The 20,719-nt window shown below is 38.0% G+C and overlaps 1 protein-coding gene across 3 annotated transcripts in view; it reads left to right on the top strand.

Moving 5' to 3' along the window:
• The window catches only part of ZFR (zinc finger RNA binding protein), a 56,286-nt gene extending 37,975 nt beyond the window's left edge, over window positions 1-18,311 (top strand). For 2 of the 3 annotated variants that reach the window (XM_073343678.1, XM_073343677.1), the window contains exons 11-20: window positions 435-580; window positions 1,691-1,853; window positions 2,794-2,999; window positions 3,284-3,434; window positions 5,066-5,207; window positions 10,276-10,373; window positions 11,188-11,283; window positions 14,792-14,903; window positions 15,041-15,138; window positions 15,840-18,311. In XM_073343678.1, the coding sequence (XP_073199779.1) occupies window positions 435-580; window positions 1,691-1,853; window positions 2,794-2,999; window positions 3,284-3,434; window positions 5,066-5,207; window positions 10,276-10,373; window positions 11,188-11,283; window positions 14,792-14,903; window positions 15,041-15,138; window positions 15,840-16,019 (1,392 nt within the window). In that variant the 3' untranslated portion in view covers window positions 16,020-18,311. Of the gene's footprint in view, window positions 1-434; window positions 581-1,690; window positions 1,854-2,793; window positions 3,000-3,283; window positions 3,435-5,065; window positions 5,208-10,275; window positions 10,374-11,187; window positions 11,284-14,791; window positions 14,904-15,040; window positions 15,139-15,839 lie in introns of those variants that run through there. The other variant, XM_073343679.1, reaches the window with a different exon arrangement.
• The last annotated feature ends 2,408 nt before the right edge of the window (window positions 18,312-20,719 follow it).

Here is a 20,719-nt window from a genome sequence, read left to right as displayed (position 1 = left end):
TGCCCAAATGGTGTGTAAAAGGGTGGAAGAATATTGCATTTATCTTTCTTGGTGGGTGTTTTAAGATGATACAGGTGGCTTAAAGAAGTGATATGTGCTGTGTGTTTGGTTTTTTTTAATGGAAATGTTAAGCAACACTGTATTTGAGTGTTTGGAAACATGAACACGTAGTATATAGTAATTAAAGTTATGGTAGGTCCTTCCATGTTTTTTACTATGGATTAGCAATAGCACAGGATTAGCATCAGACTACATTTTACAGAACACTTTTCTTTAAATTGACTGACTTGGGGTGATGGGAAGAGTGAAACAAAAACCTTGTGTTCTAAACTACTGTTTGACATGGTAGAAAAATACTATGAAGAGTATATTTCCTAAAACCAGGGTGAAATGAAAAGTAAAACCAACATTTCTTTGTATCTCTGAAACATTAGAAAAAAGTAAATCCAGATTTGCAAGTAGAAGTAAAGCCCAGTATCCGAGCAAGAAAAATTCAAGAAGAGAAGATGAGAAAGCAGATGCAGAAAGAAGAATATTGGAGAAGACGAGAAGAGGAGGAACGCTGGCGGATGGAAATGAGGTAACGTGTCTAATGAGTTGAACAAAAGCTGCAGTGAGGTCACCTGAAGAGGGTTCCATCCTAGGTTCCCTGTAAGCTGCGCGGCCACACAGCAGGCTATTTAGGGCTGTGCAGGTCCTCTGGCCTGGCCCATTCCCTCAGGAGCTGTCAGGGAGAGGAGCACAGACCCGCACCCCAAACCTCTGTCCTACCCCAGAGCCCGCACTCCCAGCCAGAGCCCATATCCGCCTACAACCCAACCCTCTGCCCAGTCCTGAGCCCCGTTCCGCACTCTGAACCCCTCGGTCCCACCTCACCACATGAATTTTATGTGCACCTGCTGGACTGCCGCAGCTGGGGAGCGGAGCCCCTGCCCTGATCCCGCTGGAGCTGCCAGGCCTGGGGAGAGGAGCCCTTTCCCCAGCCCAGTGCCACTGGAGCTGCCACTGTGGAGCAAGGAGCTCCTTCCCCAGCCCAGCCCTGCTGGAGCTGCTGCAGTGGAGCAAGGCGCCACTCCTTCCCAGCCCAGGTACTGCTGTGGGGAGAGAGACCTTGGTGGAGTCCTCTCTCCCCGCCATAGCCCTGGGGTAGCCTGCACCCCAAACCCCTCATCCCCAGCCCCACCCCAAAGCCCGCACCCCAACCCTCTGCCTCAACACTGAGTCCCTGCACTGTGAATCTCTCGGCCACACCCCTTCACGTTAATTTTGTTATGTGTACCGATATGGAGGTAATGTGTCACACATCACCTCCATATTGATGCACATAGCAAAATCCATTCCGCATGTGGGTGGGAAAAATTAGAGGGAACACTGGTTCCATCCTATTTAATTACCTGCTGATGAATGCTCATGTTGAGGACTCTAAACCCTTTTGTCTTCAGTCAGGCCATCATACAACTCTGAGCATTTGTTATTTGATCCATCTGAGGAATATGGGTCTGTTTAAAATTGTTTGTATTTAAGAGTAGGGGTTGCTTCTAGTGCTATTATCCCTTTTTACTTATCCTTTGGAGCTCCCAAGGTCATGACTACTAAAGATGAGCTAGTGAATAGTACCAAATAATTTTTTAGAACAATTGAAAATGGCTCTTTGCTATGTAAAGAACATACTTTGATTCAAACAATTCAGACGCTATGAGGAGGACATGTACTGGAGGAGGATGGAGGAGGAGCAGCATCATTGGGATGACCGTCGCCGAATACCTGATGGAGGATATCCTCATGGTCCTCCAGGACCTCTAGGCTTGCTAGGTGTCAGACCAGGAATGCCTCCTCAGCCCCAGGGACCAGCTGTAAGTTTCTTAAATTGAAAAATTTAAAAGTTGAAGTCTCTTAAATCAGGCATAGTTCTTGGGTATATTTGATCTTAGCCGTCTGTATTACTACATTAATCTGTTTCAAGTTTATTCTCTAATAAAGTGCTTGGAAATGTGAAAAAAACCACGGTGGGACTCTACAGGTATAAGGATCTGTCTGAGAGTCCTGCTGGATTAAGTGTCAATATAAGAGCACGTTAAAGGTACATGTTGAACAGCCTCATGTGCAAGTCTACCTGCATAAATTTACCATGAATTAAGTCATATGCAATATTATTTTGAAGAAACAGGAATAAATACTTTACCCAAAAAATTTTCACTGATTAATAAATATCTATTTCCCAGTTAACAGTAAGATGACAAAAAATTATATTATTAAGAAGAAAGAGGATAAAAGTTAAGGTTAGATTTTGATAAACAATGCGTTTCCTTATATGTAGAGTTGACAGAATTTTATTTTTAAGAGTAGGCAGTGGAATTCAAAAAGTTAGCTTTTTAATGGTTAAAACACAAATTGTCACATGTCCAGATATATAAAGTCAATATCCTTAAACTCTACTAAGTTCTGACGCAGACTTTTTTCTTTCTTTGCCAAGCTGCAAATTTAGAATGGATGGAGCTATTTTTTTCATCATGGGGGTGGGGGGTGTTCAGCGTTTATCTGCATTTACCAATAAAAATCAAATCCTTCCAACCTTTCTTATATTTGGTTATATGCGTGTTTACCTGTGAAGTCTTAAAGTTACTGTGTCATTAACTTTTAGGTTTTGTTACTTTTAAATTGTCAGGTTTTATATACGAATATGATGCTGTCACTTAGCACTCTTACTGGTTTTTGTTTCTAATAAAGTGTTCTTGCTAGAACTTGTATTTTAAAAATTCAAGTAAAGTTACCATAACATTTTTCTCAATGTAGCCTCTGCGTCGTCCAGACTCATCTGATGACCGTTATGTAATGACCAAACATGCAGCCATTTATCCAACTGAGGAGGAACTTCAGGCAGTCCAAAAAATAGTTTCCATCACTGAGCGTGCTCTGAAACTTGTGTCTGACAACATGACTGACAATGAAAAAACTAAGGGCAAAGAGGGAGATGATAAGAAAGATGGCAGTAAAGACAGGTATGTCTGCAGTTTTAAAAATTTTGTGCTGAGGAGGAAAAATTCATCCCATGTTTCTCCCTTTACATTTTTTTTAGTGCCTCCTCAGATTCTGTTCTCTCTAGGTTCTGACAGCATGCATCACGATGGTACTATCACATTGACATCTCCAATCATTCGGGAGGAGAACATGAGGGTTGGAGTGCTGTGTTTTACTTTACCCTTTTTTGTATCTTCAGAGTTGTTCATAAATGATTGATACGATTTGAAGCATCTCTTGTAACTATAACTTCACTTCCCCACAGAGCTTTGAAAGGAGTTTTACGGGTAGGAGTTTTGGCTAAAGGCTTGCTTCTCCGTGGAGACCGAAATGTCAACCTTGTTTTGCTGTGTGCTGAGAAGCCTTCAAAGGCATTACTCAGTCGTATTGCAGAAAGTCTTCCCAAACAACTTGCAGTAAGTTGGATTTGGATTTTTGAGAAGATGCCATACAGAACATTTTCTGGAGTCAAATGATTTGTAGAGCTGACTGTGCCCCAGTTTTACAGCAGGGGCATTAAAAAGTTGTGTAGCATTTTCCCAGTATTTGTATGTGAATTCAGTGCCCCTGAAAGGTGTCTTTCCAACCCATTGTATGGGTAAGCAAGAAGTGGGATCCATTTCACAAGAGCGGAAATGATTGTTCTGCTCCTCACAGGTGGTGCCAGTTCATAGATGTAGTAATCTCTCCTTCCCTTTTATATGTGGAGACAGGTTGGTGTAGGAATCCCCTTTTGCCCAAACAACTATCATCGGTGCCAAAGACAGAAGTTGCAAAGAGTCCTGTGGCACGTTATAGACTAACAGACATATTGGAGCATAAGTTTTCGTGGGTGAATACCCACTTTGTCGGATGCATGTAGACAAGTAATATACATACATGGTAACAATCGTAGGTGGTTTACTTGGATGGAGATTATAAATAGCAATACAGTTATCAATTACTAATGCACTCCTCACTTATTACAGATTTTTATATTGAAGTTACAGAACAAGATCTGTGTATGAAAATGATCCACAGTTCCAGAATTAAATTACTAAAGCTTAACCTATCTTGTGCATCTTTTTCCAATACCTTAAAAAAAAGACACCTACCTCATTACTCACTCTAAGATTGCACACACATACATAGCACTGAATGTGAAGTAAAACGTCTGCCATAAATCCCCAAATAATGAAAAATTCATACTTAAGACCATAGTTCTATCTCTCACCTACTCCAAAAAGTCTATGTATATTATGGAATCATAGAAGGTTTGCAACGTTCTGTTCTGATGTCACTTGACAGAGGATAATATTACAAGATAATGTGCTGACACAATGGATGAATTGAGAAATAACTAACTTTCACTGAATTTTTTTGTTTGCTTTTGTTGCTATAAGCAAAATGTGCAAACCTTGGGCCAGGTCCTTGAGACCAGCCATTGTCTTTGCAGCTTGTGGAAGAGGGGAGGACAGTGTTGACAGCTTTTCCTTGGGTCACTAGGAGCCAGTAACTCTGATCATGAGGAACGACTTAGAATAGCCTAATGGCTACTCTTTAAGTTATTGCATGGGCTGTTAACTGCCCCTGGGGGCCACTCCAGCAGCCATTAATAAAGTAAATGTAGCAGTTTACCTGCACTCAAAGGGGTTATAGCATAAGAATCACTACTTCAGCCCTGTGCCATCTAAAGATTTCTCCAAACCAGGGGAATCCTCCATTGATTAGTTAAACTAGGTTTAAGGCTGTTTATTTAACTTTAAAACTGCTGAGAATCTGACCCCTTATTTTAATATATTTTGTGTGTGAATTTTCTCAGTGTGGTGTTTTCAAAAAAAGCTTTTGGGGTAACTGCTACATGTTTTTAGTTACAGTCTCTGATAAACTGTGCGGCAGTCCATATTATTTTTTTTAACTGTATGATTAAAACCATATAATTATGTATTGAGCAGACACCATTGTTATATTGTAGTTCTGTGACTCTCTGAGAATGAATGTTTTCTCCCCCTCTGTTTTTTTTGTAAGTGCTAAAAGTGCAATTGCTTCCTATTTTTTCATTATTTAGGTAATAAGTCCTGAGAAGTATGAAATAAAGTGTGCAGTACCAGAAGCAGCGATAATTTTGAATTCATGTGTGGAACCCAAAATGCAAGTTACTATCACATTGACATCTCCAATCATTCGGGAGGAGAACATGAGGGATGGAGGTTGGAAAGTTGTTAAAGATGTTACCTCTATATTACCAGTTTTTGTACATTTATCTAGTCTGTTTAAGATGACATTAAGTCCTGGAAGGCAACATGCTGGCATAATATACGTATTTGATTGAAACCCTACTTCAACAACCAGTCTTGCTACAGAACATTTACTAAAATTAAAGGCTTATATGATGCATTTATTTAGTTCAAAAAATGATCTTTTCCCCCCTTACGTAATGTCCAGCCTCAGCTTTCTGGAAAAGTTACTAAATTGTGTGTCTTTCTCTCCTTCCTTCCCTTACAAAATTCAGTTATTTGGAAAACTAAGTGTTTTACGGCAAGTGGTTACAAGCCTGCCCTAAGAGATTTTGCAGCATATTAGAAAACTAAATCTCTATATCTTTACATTCTGGTTTTGAAACTGGATCTGTCTGGCCACCACTTAATCTTTCAAATGGCATTGCTGCATATAATATACACACGTGATTTTGATGTTCATAGTGCTTGTAGCTTTGTTGGAAGAAGATGTGAATTTTTCCAGCTGTCTGAGGTTGGTTTTTGGACTGGAGTGCTTTTGTTAAATATACAGGCTCCTGGTATTAAGATCTGAGTATTTTACCCAAATAGCGTACACAGAGTAGTACAGTAATAAGAAATGGTTTGGTCACTGAGTTAAAGTAGAAGTCGGTTGGCACTCTTAAAACCGATTTATATTTGTGAATGTGCAATCTCACTGGTGCCAGCAGTGTTGCTTTAGGGTCTGTTCTGTAACATTTTCAAAGCTCCAAAAGCTTTTTAGCCAACAAGCATGATTAATGTCTGCAATAGGTTGGTTCTATTGTTCTATGGGTCAGATAAAATTAACTTTGTTTCCTTTCATCCTGTGTTTTCGTAGTCAAAGAGATCATAACAAACCAGGGTCTGTTGTTGAATATGAACCTACAAGCAGGCAATTTGTCTGTATTAACACTTTTTTATGATGCAGGTTGGAAAAAAAAGTGTATGTGTGTATGTATATGTGTGCATGTGTATATACATATATATATATCTCTATATACATAGATATATATAGTTAATTAAAATAATAGAATTCTTTTATTTCATCGCAACAGTTTTATCTATCCTTTAAAATATTTGAGGCTTTTTTTTATGTTAGATATTTTTGAAATTAGAGAATTTATAATCAAGCTTTGTTGTCAGAGCTGCTCCCTACACCAGAAAACAAAGCTGGAGTATGTGTTCTCTGGATTGGATGACTTTTATGTTTGATCTTTAGTAGTGTGCTGTACACAATTAATGAACTGTGTGTATATCTCCAACTATACATGCTTTGTTCAAATATATTACATCATACCCAGCCATTTCTCGTCTCATTTTTGGCAATTGAAATTATGCCGGAAATGTGATACTTGGTTCACCTGGTCTGAATCATGCAAAGCATTTCACCTTGTTAACAATTGGTTTAATAATAAAAAAAAAAAAAAAAGGCAGTCACCGTTATAGGTTTGATTATAGGTGCTTTGAAATTAGATTCATTTTAACCATTATCTTTATTCCTTAATGTACTGTGGAAAACTACAATTAGTCCACACTGCAGTTCTAAACTACAGTAAATTTGGTTTGTGGCCGTTAAAATTTTATACTATAATAAAGGTTAAAAAAAATAAATCACAGGTGTTTTTCAGTTCATTGATACTTTATGCCCTCCCCCCTCCCCAAAGGAAACAAAACTATATTTTTGTCTGACCCAGACTTGAGCTAGAATTGCCATTCTGAGTTTGAGTCACCTGCTGAGTTGATGGTATTGCCTTTAGAGAAGCAAAATCAAACAAGAGGTAAACAGATTTCGCTTCAAGACACTGAGCAGTGTAAAATGGATGTGCGGAAAAGTTCACTTGTGAAACTAGAAGAAAATGCAGAATATTAAACTGCAGATAATTGCAATAAACCAGGTCTTATTACGAAGATTGCTGCTTATTTGCTGCAGAATAACAGTGTGTGTTTTTTCTCTTACTGCAGCTCCTAATGCTCTGTGTCTTAAAATGGTTTAAAGTCTTTTGCTGGCTTTGGGGGAGCTAGTTTAGGTGATAACGAAGGCTTTGCCGGAAGAAAAAGTTTGATTAAAGATGAGACTGTGACTTGCATGTGAAGTAAAATCATATTTAGTGTGTAATAATAATCCCATTAAATGACAAAAGGATAAAAAGTAAAACTATTTTACAAATAAAACTGTTAACCGCACGGCAATTGTGCTATACATTATTGTGCATTTGACAGTTATCCAGCATTTCCCTGAATTGACTTTGAATCTGATAAGTTCAAAATGCTCTAACCCTTGCTGTGGAATCTCTCTCAGCAAACAAAGTATATTATATATGTGTGTGTATGTGTGATTTTTTTTTTTAATCCTTAGCTTATCAGTCCCGGTCCAAAGCCTTCTAGCAGAGGGAGTTGAATCCTGTCAGGGGTTGCTGCCAAGACATTGGAAGGATTTTTGACCAAGGTTTTCTAAAGCTCAGTGTCACACCTGCCATACTGCACAAAGGATAGGCTTTGGTTGCATAGTCCTAGCATTTACTGTTACTTTGTGTTTTTCCTTTTTGTCTTTGTCTCTCTTCTAGAATTAAGCAGTGTTCACACTAGTTTTGAAATAGTTGACTGGGTAACACATATTTCACATAGTGGAATTTACTGAAATTGATATACCTGTTAACTTTTAATGAGGAAATAGTGTGGACACAGCATGTCTTCTAACCAAAGATTAACCCCTTATGTTTAGGTTATTTATAGAATATAGTTACATAGGGTAAGAATTTGTACTTGTTGTTATAAATTAACATAGCTTTTGTTTTAGGTTAACAGGGTGGTAGGCTAGGAGTCTAATTACTATAGTCTTTAAGGGGTTAATCCACTTGAAACGTCAAACAGGTGCAAAAATCCACAGATGACATTTTACAAGAGTTTCTCTTAATATATTTTCAGCCAAAATTTATTCTCAGTTGCAATAGATGCCTTGGCATCTTCTGACTTCCACAATAGCTTTAAGTTTCAAGGTTATTCATGCAGTCTCCATTATTAATGGCACATGGCATATTTCAGATCCATGGTTCCAGCACAAAATAAATTGTCTACTGTGCATTAAAATGTAAATATTTCATGACAGAATTATTTCCAAAGTGTTTCCATGCTAGAAACTGAGTAATTGCAGTTTCAAGTTATATAGTATATTATTATGCTGAAAGATTGCACACTGTCACCTATTTGCACATTTGTGTTATAAGAATGTAGATAATTGACTGACACACACAGGCAAGTTGACCCAATAACCCATAAGTTTGTGTTAATTTCTCAAGCTCCCCTTGTTTTTCTACAATGGGTTTTTCTCTAAATGTATTCATTGTCTCTAATACTCATGTTATGCTCCTTTCTTAGATTGCCTTACCTGACAACTTTTTTCTGTAGGTTTACTATTCTTGACTGAAATAATTTTACTTTTAATGTCTTCACTTACTCTTCGAACCCTTCATCAGTTTGAATGGGTCCTCATTCCACCTTATCAAATGCTCAGTTTTGAGTATATTTGTCAGATTGTATCTAAATTTTCCCCAACAAAAATTCTTAATGTGGAATCATTGTAGCTTCTTATTTCACCTGGTGCAGAGCAAAATAAATTTTCCAATGAAAAGGAGATCAAATCCAAACAGTATTCTAGATTAACTCTCCAATATAATTACTAAAAATTTAAAGTATCCTTTTTGATTTGTATGCTTTTTAACTGTGGGTGCATCCTAAAAGCCTATTGGCTTGTTTCCTTCATTTATACATTGGCAGCTGCCTTGAAGTTTTCCCTTTAAATCTTTTTCAAGTCAGTATGCTTCATGAGTGTTATAGTGAACGTCATCACTTTTTTTGTTTGGTGCTCTAACTTGCTCATGTCATGTTTTCCAACACCAGACTGTTTTTGGTATGTTGCCACTCTTCTGAATGAGCCAGATGGAGTGTTGTTTAATTAGTCGTCCTCTGCTATATCACATATTTTGTTACTCATCGCGAAGGCCATTTTCATATATAATAAGCTAAAGACGTTATAAAACTAATCATTGAGTTACACCATTGGTGCACCATTAGCCAGCTAGAAGCTACCTTTCGGAATCACTCGGTGTTGCCTATTTTGTTGAGACAACCAATTTGAAAAGCTTATTGTACCTTTTGGTCTCTCATTAGGTAGTCACGTTCAACGTAACTTGGTCAAAACCCTGTTTCTTGAACACTTAAATGCACAAGATCTATTGTTTCTTTTATCTTCCAAATAATCTGATTCTGCTTCTACTTCTTCTCTTCTCTCTTTTTTTCTCCTTCATAGACTTAACCAAGATATGCCTTTTTCAGCTGTTCGTTAATATTTCTTAAATGAAATTGGACTGTGTGCACACGCACACCATGGAGATGCAGAAGCTATAGAAATTAGAGAAATTATAGTAGAAAGTAATTCAACTGATTGGAATTGTAGAGAGTATTTCACGTTCTTTCCGTCACATTAAAGCAAAATAATTTGCACTATAATTTAAATTTTAATGATATCATCACCAGATTCTTTGAGCTTCCAGAGCTTATTTGTTATACTTGCCCCTCTTTATTAGGAGTAGGTCCAGAGTAACATGAGATCATTTAAGTTCAGCAAACTCAGTTTGTTGTGAATTCTACTCCATTAAAGTGGATTTTTGTGTTCCTTCTGTCTGTGTTCTCTGTGCTGGTGCACTGTGTCCAACCATCCTTCCTTCAATATTTAATTTTAGGGGAAATCTATTTTTACAGAGTTAGCTTGTATGAGTAACTGCAAACTACTGCATAATCTGCAGTACGCTGAAAAATTAGATTGAGGGCTAAATTGTATTATGCTCTTGATCTTTATTCTGGGTTATATTCTAACCCCAATTAAAGGGATTTTATTGATATGTTGGATGGGGTTTAAACTCTAAATGGCACGTGTGACATTGAAGCTACTTTAAGGAAGTGTCTTGCTCACCTGGTCAAACACCCATTCCTCACTGCATTTTGCCAATTCAATCCATTTTAGATGTAACCTCGGGTATGGTGAAAGACCCACCGGACGTCTTGGACAGGCAAAAATGCCTTGACGCTCTGGCTGCTCTACGCCACGCTAAGTGGTTCCAGGTTCGGAACATCATTTTACTTTCTTCTTGTAGCCTTATGAGAGATTAGTTCAGTTGCAATATAAATGTTTAATTGTGAAAACACTCAAGGTTGCCCATGGTAATAATACTTTAAATTAAATGAACAGAAAAATGTTATCATAGAAAGCTCCGTATGGAAGAACTGCTTTATGCAGTTGTTGCTGATCTGACATAAACTTTTTTTCTGGTCATTGAGAAGGCGATGTTGAAAGCTTGACTCGCTTTGGGTGATCATATGCTGTCTGTATTTGTAATATATTCCATAAGGCTGCAGAGTAACTTTGCTTTAAATAATGGAATATGTGTTTAAAGCTTTGTGTTTAGATTTAAGACTTTTTTTCCTATTTCTTGAAGTGCATTAAGTGTAGGGAATGAAAGGTGAGAAATAACTGTTTGGTTTAGTGACTTTGCACTCTGGCAAAGGCACAACAAAGAAACCAAACAGATTCCTTTGACCTTTCAGTCTCTATACATACTTTTTAGATCTTTATTCTTTTATTTCTAATATAGAAAGATATATGTATTGTTACCGATGAAAATAGGTCAAAGTGTACAGGGGATCAAGAAATATTAATCTTGTATAACCTGTGCACTTTGACTTCTACCACCTTAAGTTTACTAACCCTGGCACAAAATACTGCTGTAAATGGCAGCTCATGAACACAATTTTAGAGTGACTTGTTTCTATTCTATATCTGAGCTTCCATTGAACAGTGGTGTTTTAGCTTTTCAACCTGTGGCCTGTTTTCTGTAGGTGCTGGGATTAATTAACTTGATTTTGTATTGCTCTCAAGGCTAGAGCTAATGGTCTGCAGTCCTGTGTGATTATCATACGTATTCTTCGTGACCTCTGTCAGAGAGTTCCAACTTGGTCTGACTTCCCAAGCTGGGTGAGTAATCCTCTTTTGCATGCCCTTTAAGGCAGCAGCATGTTGCTACAAGTAGAGTGTCAGAAAATGCTGGTGCCACTCTTTTTTTTTTTTTTTAAATAAAGTCATATACCAAGAATCAGTTTTTTGGTTTTTTCCCTCAGCGGACACTTTCTTTTAAATCTTTAAAAAGAACCCAGACTTCTAGTATCCTGTGATTTCTGAAGTTAGATCTTTTCCAAAGAATTTATTTTCTCCTACAGAACAAAAATACCACTAAATAATTCAGTACTACTTTTTTCTCCTCTTCTAAGAGTTTGTATAGAAGTTAGGAATGATTATTTTTCATCTCTGTTTACTTTGAATTGCTTGGCCTTTCCTGAGACTTGTTTGAAATAATTTGTCAAATGTATCTGGATAACCATTGCAGAATAAACTTTATGTAAAAGTTACTTGCTAAAGACCCCTTCTGTTACCACTCTCCTTAAAATCTGTGGCTGCTGCCAGATATGGTACCAGAGTACTGATATATGATGATCCATCTTTGACCTGGAGAGTGTTGGAAATTGTCCAAACCACTTCATTGCTAGTTTGTTTGGACAAGAAGTGAGTTCTAAGATAGAAGGAGGGCTATGAAAGAATTTACCAAATCACTTCTGCTTAACTGAAAAAAGTGTATAAGAGTTAAATGTTTTAATTAAGGCTTATTTGGCTTTAAAGTAATATTTGAGCAAACTAAACATAGCATCTCTTGAAAAAGCCAGCACACAAAGCGTAGCTCAAAAGGAGAGGGCAAAGATGCCCTCCTTGAACCATCAGGATTCCAGGCTGCTGAGGGGCTGATACAGTCCCTAGTAGAAGCTGAGAGCCTTGGAGGCTGCTCTGACTTAAGACTGTTTTCTTTGGGCTGCCCTCTGGGCTGCAGTGTCACCATAGTGATGGATACTATGACTGTGCCCCCGAAACACACCCCTTAAACTGGAACTTCTGTGTGCCATTTGTGTTGGCCCTATGCACCTGCTGCATCTGTGTGGGATATAGGAGCCCGAGCAGGCTTAGAATCAGCTTCATAGTTTCTTTAATCCTCAATATAAAGTTACACATTTCTGCAGAAAGAAAAGGTATTTAGAGTTTCATTATTTATGGTTCGAACTCCCTCTTTTAGGAAAATAAAAGTGAGGCTTTAACTATATTTAAAACAGAGTGGAGAGCCAGAGGGAGGAGGAAGTTTACTACTACACTCTTCATTAATACACACTTCCTAGTGACCCCAAGGAATTTAGGTGTAAGTTCTCTTTCTACAGAACAAGTTATATATAATGCATTGCATACAGGAAAAAAATACTACATCAAAACAACATTTTAGGTTGCAAAAAATCAAGCATTCAAAAATTAGGAAATGCCAGTATTTAGGTTACTTATGCATTGCAAATTCTACCCCATTGTTCATATGCATTATGATGCATTATTTATTGAGTGATTATACACTGTTTTTTTCCCACGTGATCCCTACCTGATTTGGTTCATAGGATGGACAGTGCTCAGAGAATGAGGCAGCTGTTTGATATTTTTGTACTCCCCATTCAGTTAGTGGCCCTCCCTCCCTTATTTACCAGATACCATCCAAAGCCTCCAAAGAATACAGAATTATTTATTTCCTCTTAGTCTTTTCTAGGGCACTCATCACCTGAGTATGTGAGTGCCTCACAAACATTAATGAATTTTTCTATACTGCAAGATGGGAAGCATCCATTTTACAGATAGGGAAACTGAGACACAAAGATTTGCCTGAGGCCACATAGTGAATCAGTGGCAAACCTAGGATTAGAACACACACTCCTGATTCCCACCCTATCCTCATTATTTCAGACCACACTGTCTTATTTCTCTATAGCTGCTGAATAGTCACAGCGCCCATTGACTTCTGGTGTAGCTGTGAGTGCTCCGCATAGCTGCATATCAAGTCCCGGGTATCTCAAGTTGAGCAGAGCAGGAATGAGGAATACACAATTCGTAGCAAAATGTTGGTTTAAGTAATTTGTACAGCATTATATTGAAAGACTGTAATAGAAGCAGGAATAGAATTGAATTCACCTGCCTCAACCTCAAGATCATCCTTTCTCTTCTTGCAGTCCCCTTCACACTATCCAGCTGCTAGAGCAAATGAAGCAGGAATCTTACAGACTAATTCATTACTTGACTGTGATTCATTCCCTGCTTGCTGTGCATCTTGTGCACTGAACGAAGCAGGGATTCTCTAAAAAAGTCTTTAATTACCTGATCACATACTATCAGAATGAATGTAAACAAAGTGGCAGAATTATGGCTGCACAGGCAACCCAAATGCCTTATTTTCTAATAATAAAAAAGGAGGACTTGTGGCACCTTAGAGACTAACAAATTTATTTGAGCATAAGCTTTCGTGAGCTACAGCTCACTTCATCAGACATCCGATGATCTCACAAAAGCTTATGCTCAAATAAATTTGTTAGTCTCTAAGGTGCCACAAGTCCTCCTTTTTCTTTTTCCGGATACAGACTAACACGACTGCTACTCTGAAACTTATTTTTTAATGCTCAACTTAGTAACATTAATAATAATAATCTTTTAATGGGTTTCTTTTTATGCATGGGGGGGTTTGTTATGGGATTTCCAAATCTTTTAAAAGAAAAATGGAAAATTATTTTATGTGTAGCTGTATCATCCCCAATATCATACGTCACCTGGTGTAGGGTTTGAACGCTGAACCTTCAGTTTTCGCACAGCTTGAGCCACAGGACTAACTATTTGAGCTTAGGAAATTCTCCCTCAGGATGGAAGGGGTTGATCAAAGGAAGTCTGGCCCAGTGCGCGCACACTTGTTCTCTCTCTTCTCTCACCCTCCCATCTCAGTACGGGAAGGGGAGGAGGAGCCAGGCCCAGATTGTGCTCTCTTCACCCCCATACCGTTCCCCACCCAGTCTCCCTGAAGAATGTTATCACTCCTGGGATTCCCAGTGCAGTCTATATTACTGGTGCTGCTTTGGCAGTGATGTGGGCCAGACTTGGATTAGAATGTTCATGTTCAGGGGACTGTTTTGGCATGTTGCCAACAGACATGACAAGGGAAATTTGTGATCCCCCCCCCCCCCCCCCCATTTATACCTCAGCTCAGCCTGAACAGAATTGCATGGGTCAAAGAAAATGTACTTTTCTAACCGTAGGATGTTCTCCCTGCTGAATTTCAAAGGCCTACTGCAAACAATGGAAGTGTTATGACCTTTTTGGAGGTGCTCTAAGAATCTTTTAATGGGAAGTGCTAGACTACCTAAATATAGGGGTGGTTACTCTTAGGCTAATGTTGTATCACTATTCAGCTGTCTAAAAGTCTGGTAGTCTAACTTTTCCTTACTTTGCAACTGGACACAATATTATTTGTGTAATTTCTTATTAAGCTGTGTATACCAGAAGATCTGAGTTGAATTGTAGTGATGGTTTCTCTTTTTAAAGCAGCCTAGTAAAATAGTCTCTTTTTCTATTCTTGATTTAGGCTATGGAGTTACTAGTAGAGAAAGCGATCAGCAGTGCTTCTGGACCACAAAGCCCTGGGGATGCGCTGAGGAGAGTTTTTGAGTGTATATCTTCAGGAATAATCCTTAAAGGCAGGTTGCACTTTTTTGATACAAATTTTAGATTTTGTCAAGGGTATTTATAAGCTCAGCTAAAATGTATATTATAGTTACTATATATAATCAGTATATGTGGACTCTAGTATTGGTAACTAGCCGTATTGTTATAGGTGGTCCTGGCCTTTTGGATCCTTGTGAAAAAGATCCTTATGATACACTTGCTTTAATGACAGACCAGCAACGAGAGGATATTACTTCAAGTGCACAGGTAATGAAAATTATAATAAAATAGCCAAGTTTGGTGGCGGTATGCTGAAATATTGAAGATCTTTCCCCTTCAGTAGTAAAACTTGTGGGGGGAAATTGAGTCATGTAACACAAGTTTGAGTAAATGCACAGATACATGCTCACTTTAAGGGCTGAGTACTCAGGTGTTCTCACATACTGCTCAGTGCACTTATTAGAAACAGGCAGTAAACATGCCTTACTGTTCCCTGATCTTGAGGGCACTTACGCTGGGGATCAAACTAGCTCCTAAATTAGGATAGTCTTTATGGTGGCTTTATGCCCGACAGGGATTCCTTTGTGGGGGACGTATTCCAACTGTACCTTTGGTGCAGCTTTAAGTCAGCTTTATGGCACAAAGGGTACTTTGTCATAAACTAAGATGTGGATTTAAGATTAGCTGTTGCTGCTGCCCAGATTAGGAAAAGGGTTACTGCAGTTCCATCCTTTTGTACTTGCAAGTATGTTCATGGTTGTCTATCTTATCAGTCTAAATGACTGTACCTTTTTAAACTTAAAACTACATTGGATTGAAAAGGATTACTGTAGATAAATTTGCATAAGCTTTTTTTTTTCATGTGGTTTATGAAGAAATGTTAACTGCCTCCACTGTCCTATTTAGGTTTAACATTTGTTTGATAAAAGGTTTTTGTTTTGTTTTCCCCCTCCCCCCTCTGTTACCAGTTTGCACTGAGACTCCTTGCATTCCGTCAAATACACAAAGTTCTAGGAATGGATCCATTGCCACAGATGAACCAACGTTTCAACATTCATAACAATCGTAAAAGGAGAAGAGACAGTGATGGGGTCGATGGGTTTGAAGCAGAGGGGAAAAAAGACAAAAAAGATTATGATAACTTTTAAAAATGTCTGTCATCAGTGTTAATTAAGACAGAAGGTGATAATAGGAGTCCATTTGTTGCCTGACTCTTTTTTATTCATAATAATGTCTGTTTTAAAACATCCAAAATTTTGCAGAAAGAGGACTTAACCCTGCTGTAAAGTTCTAAACCTTTAATGGATGTGCAGTATCAGACAAATTATGGATGTAAAGATACCACAAATGGAAATTGTGCTCTGATTTAAAAAAAATATTAGCTTAATTTTTTCCCCCATTTTTTTTATTTAGACGTAGGTTGCTAACTGAAGTAACTTCCCTATTTTTTTGTCCTTTTTATTAACTAGTCATTAGTGCATTGTCTTAGATCCTGACTGTATTTAATGCAGCATTTGTGCTTCAGTAGCTATGAATATTTTGATATTTTATTTAGAAGTTTTGTTTGCCTTTGACACTAGCTGTATAAGTTACTCTGTGTTATAGATGGTATATAGTTTCCCTCCCACTTAATATTTTACAGCAGAACTTTTTTTTGTAAAGTGAGACTGCAGGATTTTGGGTTTTTTTCTAAATGTGAAGGGTTACAACACATAATTATCCTGCCATTTGAGTGCTCAGAATTAAATGTTTCTGCCAATCTTGTGGCATTTTGTCTCTTTAGTGTGATATAACGGTGTAATTAAAACAGATTTGTGTTAATCTAATCAAGTTTGCTGTTAGTTGTGCATTAGCAGTATAAAAGCTAATATATACAGTATGGTCTTGCAACAGTTTTAAAGCAGCTGCATAATTGATCAAAAATGCATGACATTTTTGTTTTTAATAGAAGGGCTTTTAAAACTATCATTTTAGGTTTAATGCATAGGTCTTTGTATGATTGACTTTGTGACATAGCAAGGCCAAAAAAATAACTTTCTGATTTTTTTTTTTCTTAAGATGCTAGTAAAAGAGGGCATTTTCCAATTTGGACAAAGTTGGCAGTTGTTTTCAAACAGCTTTGTCAGTGTGATACCAATGCCATTTCATTAGCCCTTAAAATAGATGTTTGCCATATCAGTGCCTGTGAGGTAACTCCTAGTAGCTATTCCTGCATAGCTATTTTTCTGTGATTTTTTCAGTAACTTGAAAACTAAAACTAAAGTGGATAAAGTATTGCTGACAAAGTGAAGGTTATCCAAAGAAAAAACCCAGAAAATTATTTGGTGTGGCCATAGTGTATGCTTATGTCTTCTTCAAAAAGCTAAATATTATAGCAATGGTGTAAGTAATATTACATCATACTGTTGATGTATGCTCCAGTACACAGGTGTGATTTGTTGTCACAGCACTACAGTGGGATACGCAACAGTGGAATACGCAAATAAAAACTAAAGTTTATTAAATGACTTTAACCTTCATTATACACTGGAAACTGAAGTGTCACTCTTTCTGTTTGGTGTGCACTATGCTTAGCTGATGACCTGAAAAAATACATGGGTTTAATATTGACTATGATAACATTCCTATAACTATTTTACAAATGACTGTAGGAAAATGTCGGATATTGCAAAGAACACTGGGTTTCTTGATTTAAAATTACTTAAGTCTTTTGTTCCAATTCATCAAGTCAAACTTGTATTTGACCTTTTAAGAGATTAATTATTTTGCTTGTCCTTCAGAATATACTAGAGAAATTCCAAAAACATTTTAACACAATGGGCCTGTGGAATCTAAATACAATATTAATATAGGAGAGGGATCTTGTGTAAGTTTAAATATGCAGTATTCTGTGAGCATCAAACACTGCAACTTAAAAAAAATTAATACAAAGATATTAGTGGTCAGCAAACAAAATAATGGAAAGCTTTCCCAGTACAGAAAAAGATTCCTTAAAAATAATTTCATATGGGAAATAGAGTAATTAGCATGTGCTCAAAAATTATTTTTAACAAAAGGGGATTGCACTAATTTCCTTTGTGCTACCTTGGCACTCAGTTCAGCAGTATGCAGTTGCCCAAGATCCTTTGCCTTTAAAAAGGAAGAAGTTTTTCTGCCATCGTGTCCAATCAGTTATTGCCGTTTATTTTGGAAGTTGCTTCATGTCTTATATTTCAGTTGCTGTTCATCTGGCTATTTTAACTCCCTACCAAAGTTTCCTACCCAAAATGAGAGATGCTGTCAGTTCAGTCATGTGACCCTGTTCTTTAAGATGAAACGGTCAAAGATAAGTTTGGGATTTCCTGCATTTTTGTTTCACTGACTTATACCTCTTAACCAGTTTCTCGATGTTTGAAATATTGTATACTTGAAGTGATTCCCCATTAAACATGAAACTGTGACCATGATTTTTGATCTTTGTAGTAAAGAGTGGATTTGCAGTTTTTTCCTGTCCATTATCTATCAATTATTTTAACTTGACAAAAATTACTGACTTGTGCAGAATTAAGAGAGAAAAATCAGACAATTTGAATTTTTTATTTTTAAACAAGCTTGCAGACTACTTTTTCATTAAACTGTTTAATCTACTAAATCTTTTTTATATGCATGCATTTACAAAAAACACCTAAAACTGGTTTGAAAACGCAAATATATAAACACAGCATTTGACTATCCAGTGTAGTAATCATTGTTAAACTGAATAATATCGATAATATAGTGCATAACTACTTAGCAATATTTACCTTCTTTGAGTAGTGTCCCTATAGGTGCTTCACTTCAAGGGTGCATGCACCCTTCCACCTTTGATTATTCTGATCTATTTCAGCATCCCTGGGTTTTAAGAGGTATTTTTCTGGCTAGGAGGCTATCTCAGTAAGTGTTGGGCATCCTTTGTGCTCCTTTGTTTGGGAGATACCCACATCCCCAGTAAGTGCAAGGTTTGCTCATCTTTCAAGGCCAGATCTTAAAAGAACAGAAAGATCAAATTTAGACTTTCAGTGGTGGAGTAAGCATTAAGATCAGCTTCTGACCCATGTACCAAGGACCTCCCTGTACACAGAGCTTCCAGTACCACTAGTGCTTCATGTCTCTCAAGACCACGCTCACTGAGCATCTCTGGAGATTCAAGTGTGAAAGTGTTATCCTCAACCTCTGGGCATCTGTCACTGAAAGCATCAGGAGAGAGACCTTCTGTGATAGTACCTAGGGAGCTGTATTATCGAAGCCTTTGACCACCAATAAAAAGAGTAGGAGCACCTGTTCTTCTATGAAATGTTGATCACCATCTGCAAGAAAGTCCTAGAGACCTCAGGTCCCAAAGAGAGTTCTTGTGAGGCTTTGAATGGCTCTGCTACAGTGAAGGTTTCTAAAGCATATTCTAATATACCTTGCAATGGGATTCAGTACTGAGGACCTCTTTAACTGAACCTAGGCTAATAGAGATTCTATCTCTAAGAGGTCTGTGTCATCAGACTCCATTATCCTTTCGGTACCTGTACTATCATCATGTACTGCATCGGTACCAATGGAATTTGACCCTGATCTTTCTCATATCAGGGTTCTCTGTACAATCAATACCGAAACTGGCCTCCAAAGGAAATCATCAAATTCCCACCAATATACCATCGGTATTGCAGGAGTTTAGATATTCTAAAGACCACCTGGTCTCCACTGAGCCAAAATCTGTTACTGGTACCGTCACCTTGTGGTACTGCAATCTGCTAGGTCACCAGCTCCACATTTGTCACTGAGGCAATCTTATAGGCTTCAACCATAGAGGGCAAATAGTTATCGCCTCCCCTGGGATATGTTGAGGAGAGCTCCTCTGACTCACAGATTTTAGTATAGGGTTCTACTGTATATTCTAGGCGGCATAATTAACCCACATGTACTGATACTATGGAGGATACCAGACCTCAGCATCCACCCCCTTGGTATGATCAGTAGAGGCTGCTCCTACAATGCCCTAGTGGCCTTGCTGGGATCCTTGGCCCATTTACCAGCAACAATTCAGGTCAGCATCTACCCACTTGGAGCATAGATAGGGGCATTCTTCTCAACTTCCTCTTCCATCTTTCCAATCAGAGGAGGAGACTTTTGAGGTGCAGGAGGCAAGGGCTGACAGAGGTGACACTAATATTTCACCACCACCTGATGAAGCTGTCATGCCTTAAACCTACTTCCATGGCAGATCAACTTCATGACGTTTCAAGAGCTGATGAAATATACTACCTCTATGCTTCAAATTCCATTACAGGAAGTCCAGGATTCCCACCACAAACTCCTGGACATTTTACATGCCTCAGCTTCTGTGCAGATAGCCATCCCTGTCAATGAAGCTTTGCTGGAGCCTGCTATAAACCATCTGACCGGCTCCAGCAACTTGCAAGCATGCAGATAAAAAGTACTATGTCCCAGCCAGGGGTTCTTATTTTCTTATGCTATACTGAACTCTTTGGTAGTAGAGGCTGTCAATAAATGTGGTAGACAACACAATTTTAAGTCTAACCCTTACTCCAAAGACCAAAAGAAACTTGATCTCTTTGATCATAAGTTCTACTCCTCAGCCACACTACAGTTTTTTGAATGATGAATCACCAGGTGCTTATGTCAAAATGATTATTTAAACTACAAGAAATTTTAATTCTTGTAATGAGCACCTTCAGAGAAGCATGGGAGCAATTCAAGGCTATCCTACAGGAAGGTCAGCTTTTGGCAAAAAGATTACAGGTCTCCTTAGATGCTGTCAGTACTGCAGCACAATCCATATCCACTGTAATTGTGATGCAACAAGCATCTTGGCTGCAGT

The sequence above is a fragment of the Lepidochelys kempii genome, chromosome 5 (genome assembly GCF_965140285.1).
Source record: "Lepidochelys kempii isolate rLepKem1 chromosome 5, rLepKem1.hap1, whole genome shotgun sequence".
In the NCBI taxonomy this organism is placed as follows: Eukaryota; Metazoa; Chordata; order Testudines; family Cheloniidae; genus Lepidochelys; species Lepidochelys kempii.
Note: the sequence above shows the minus strand (reverse complement) of the source record. Positions and strands in the feature narration are given on the sequence as shown.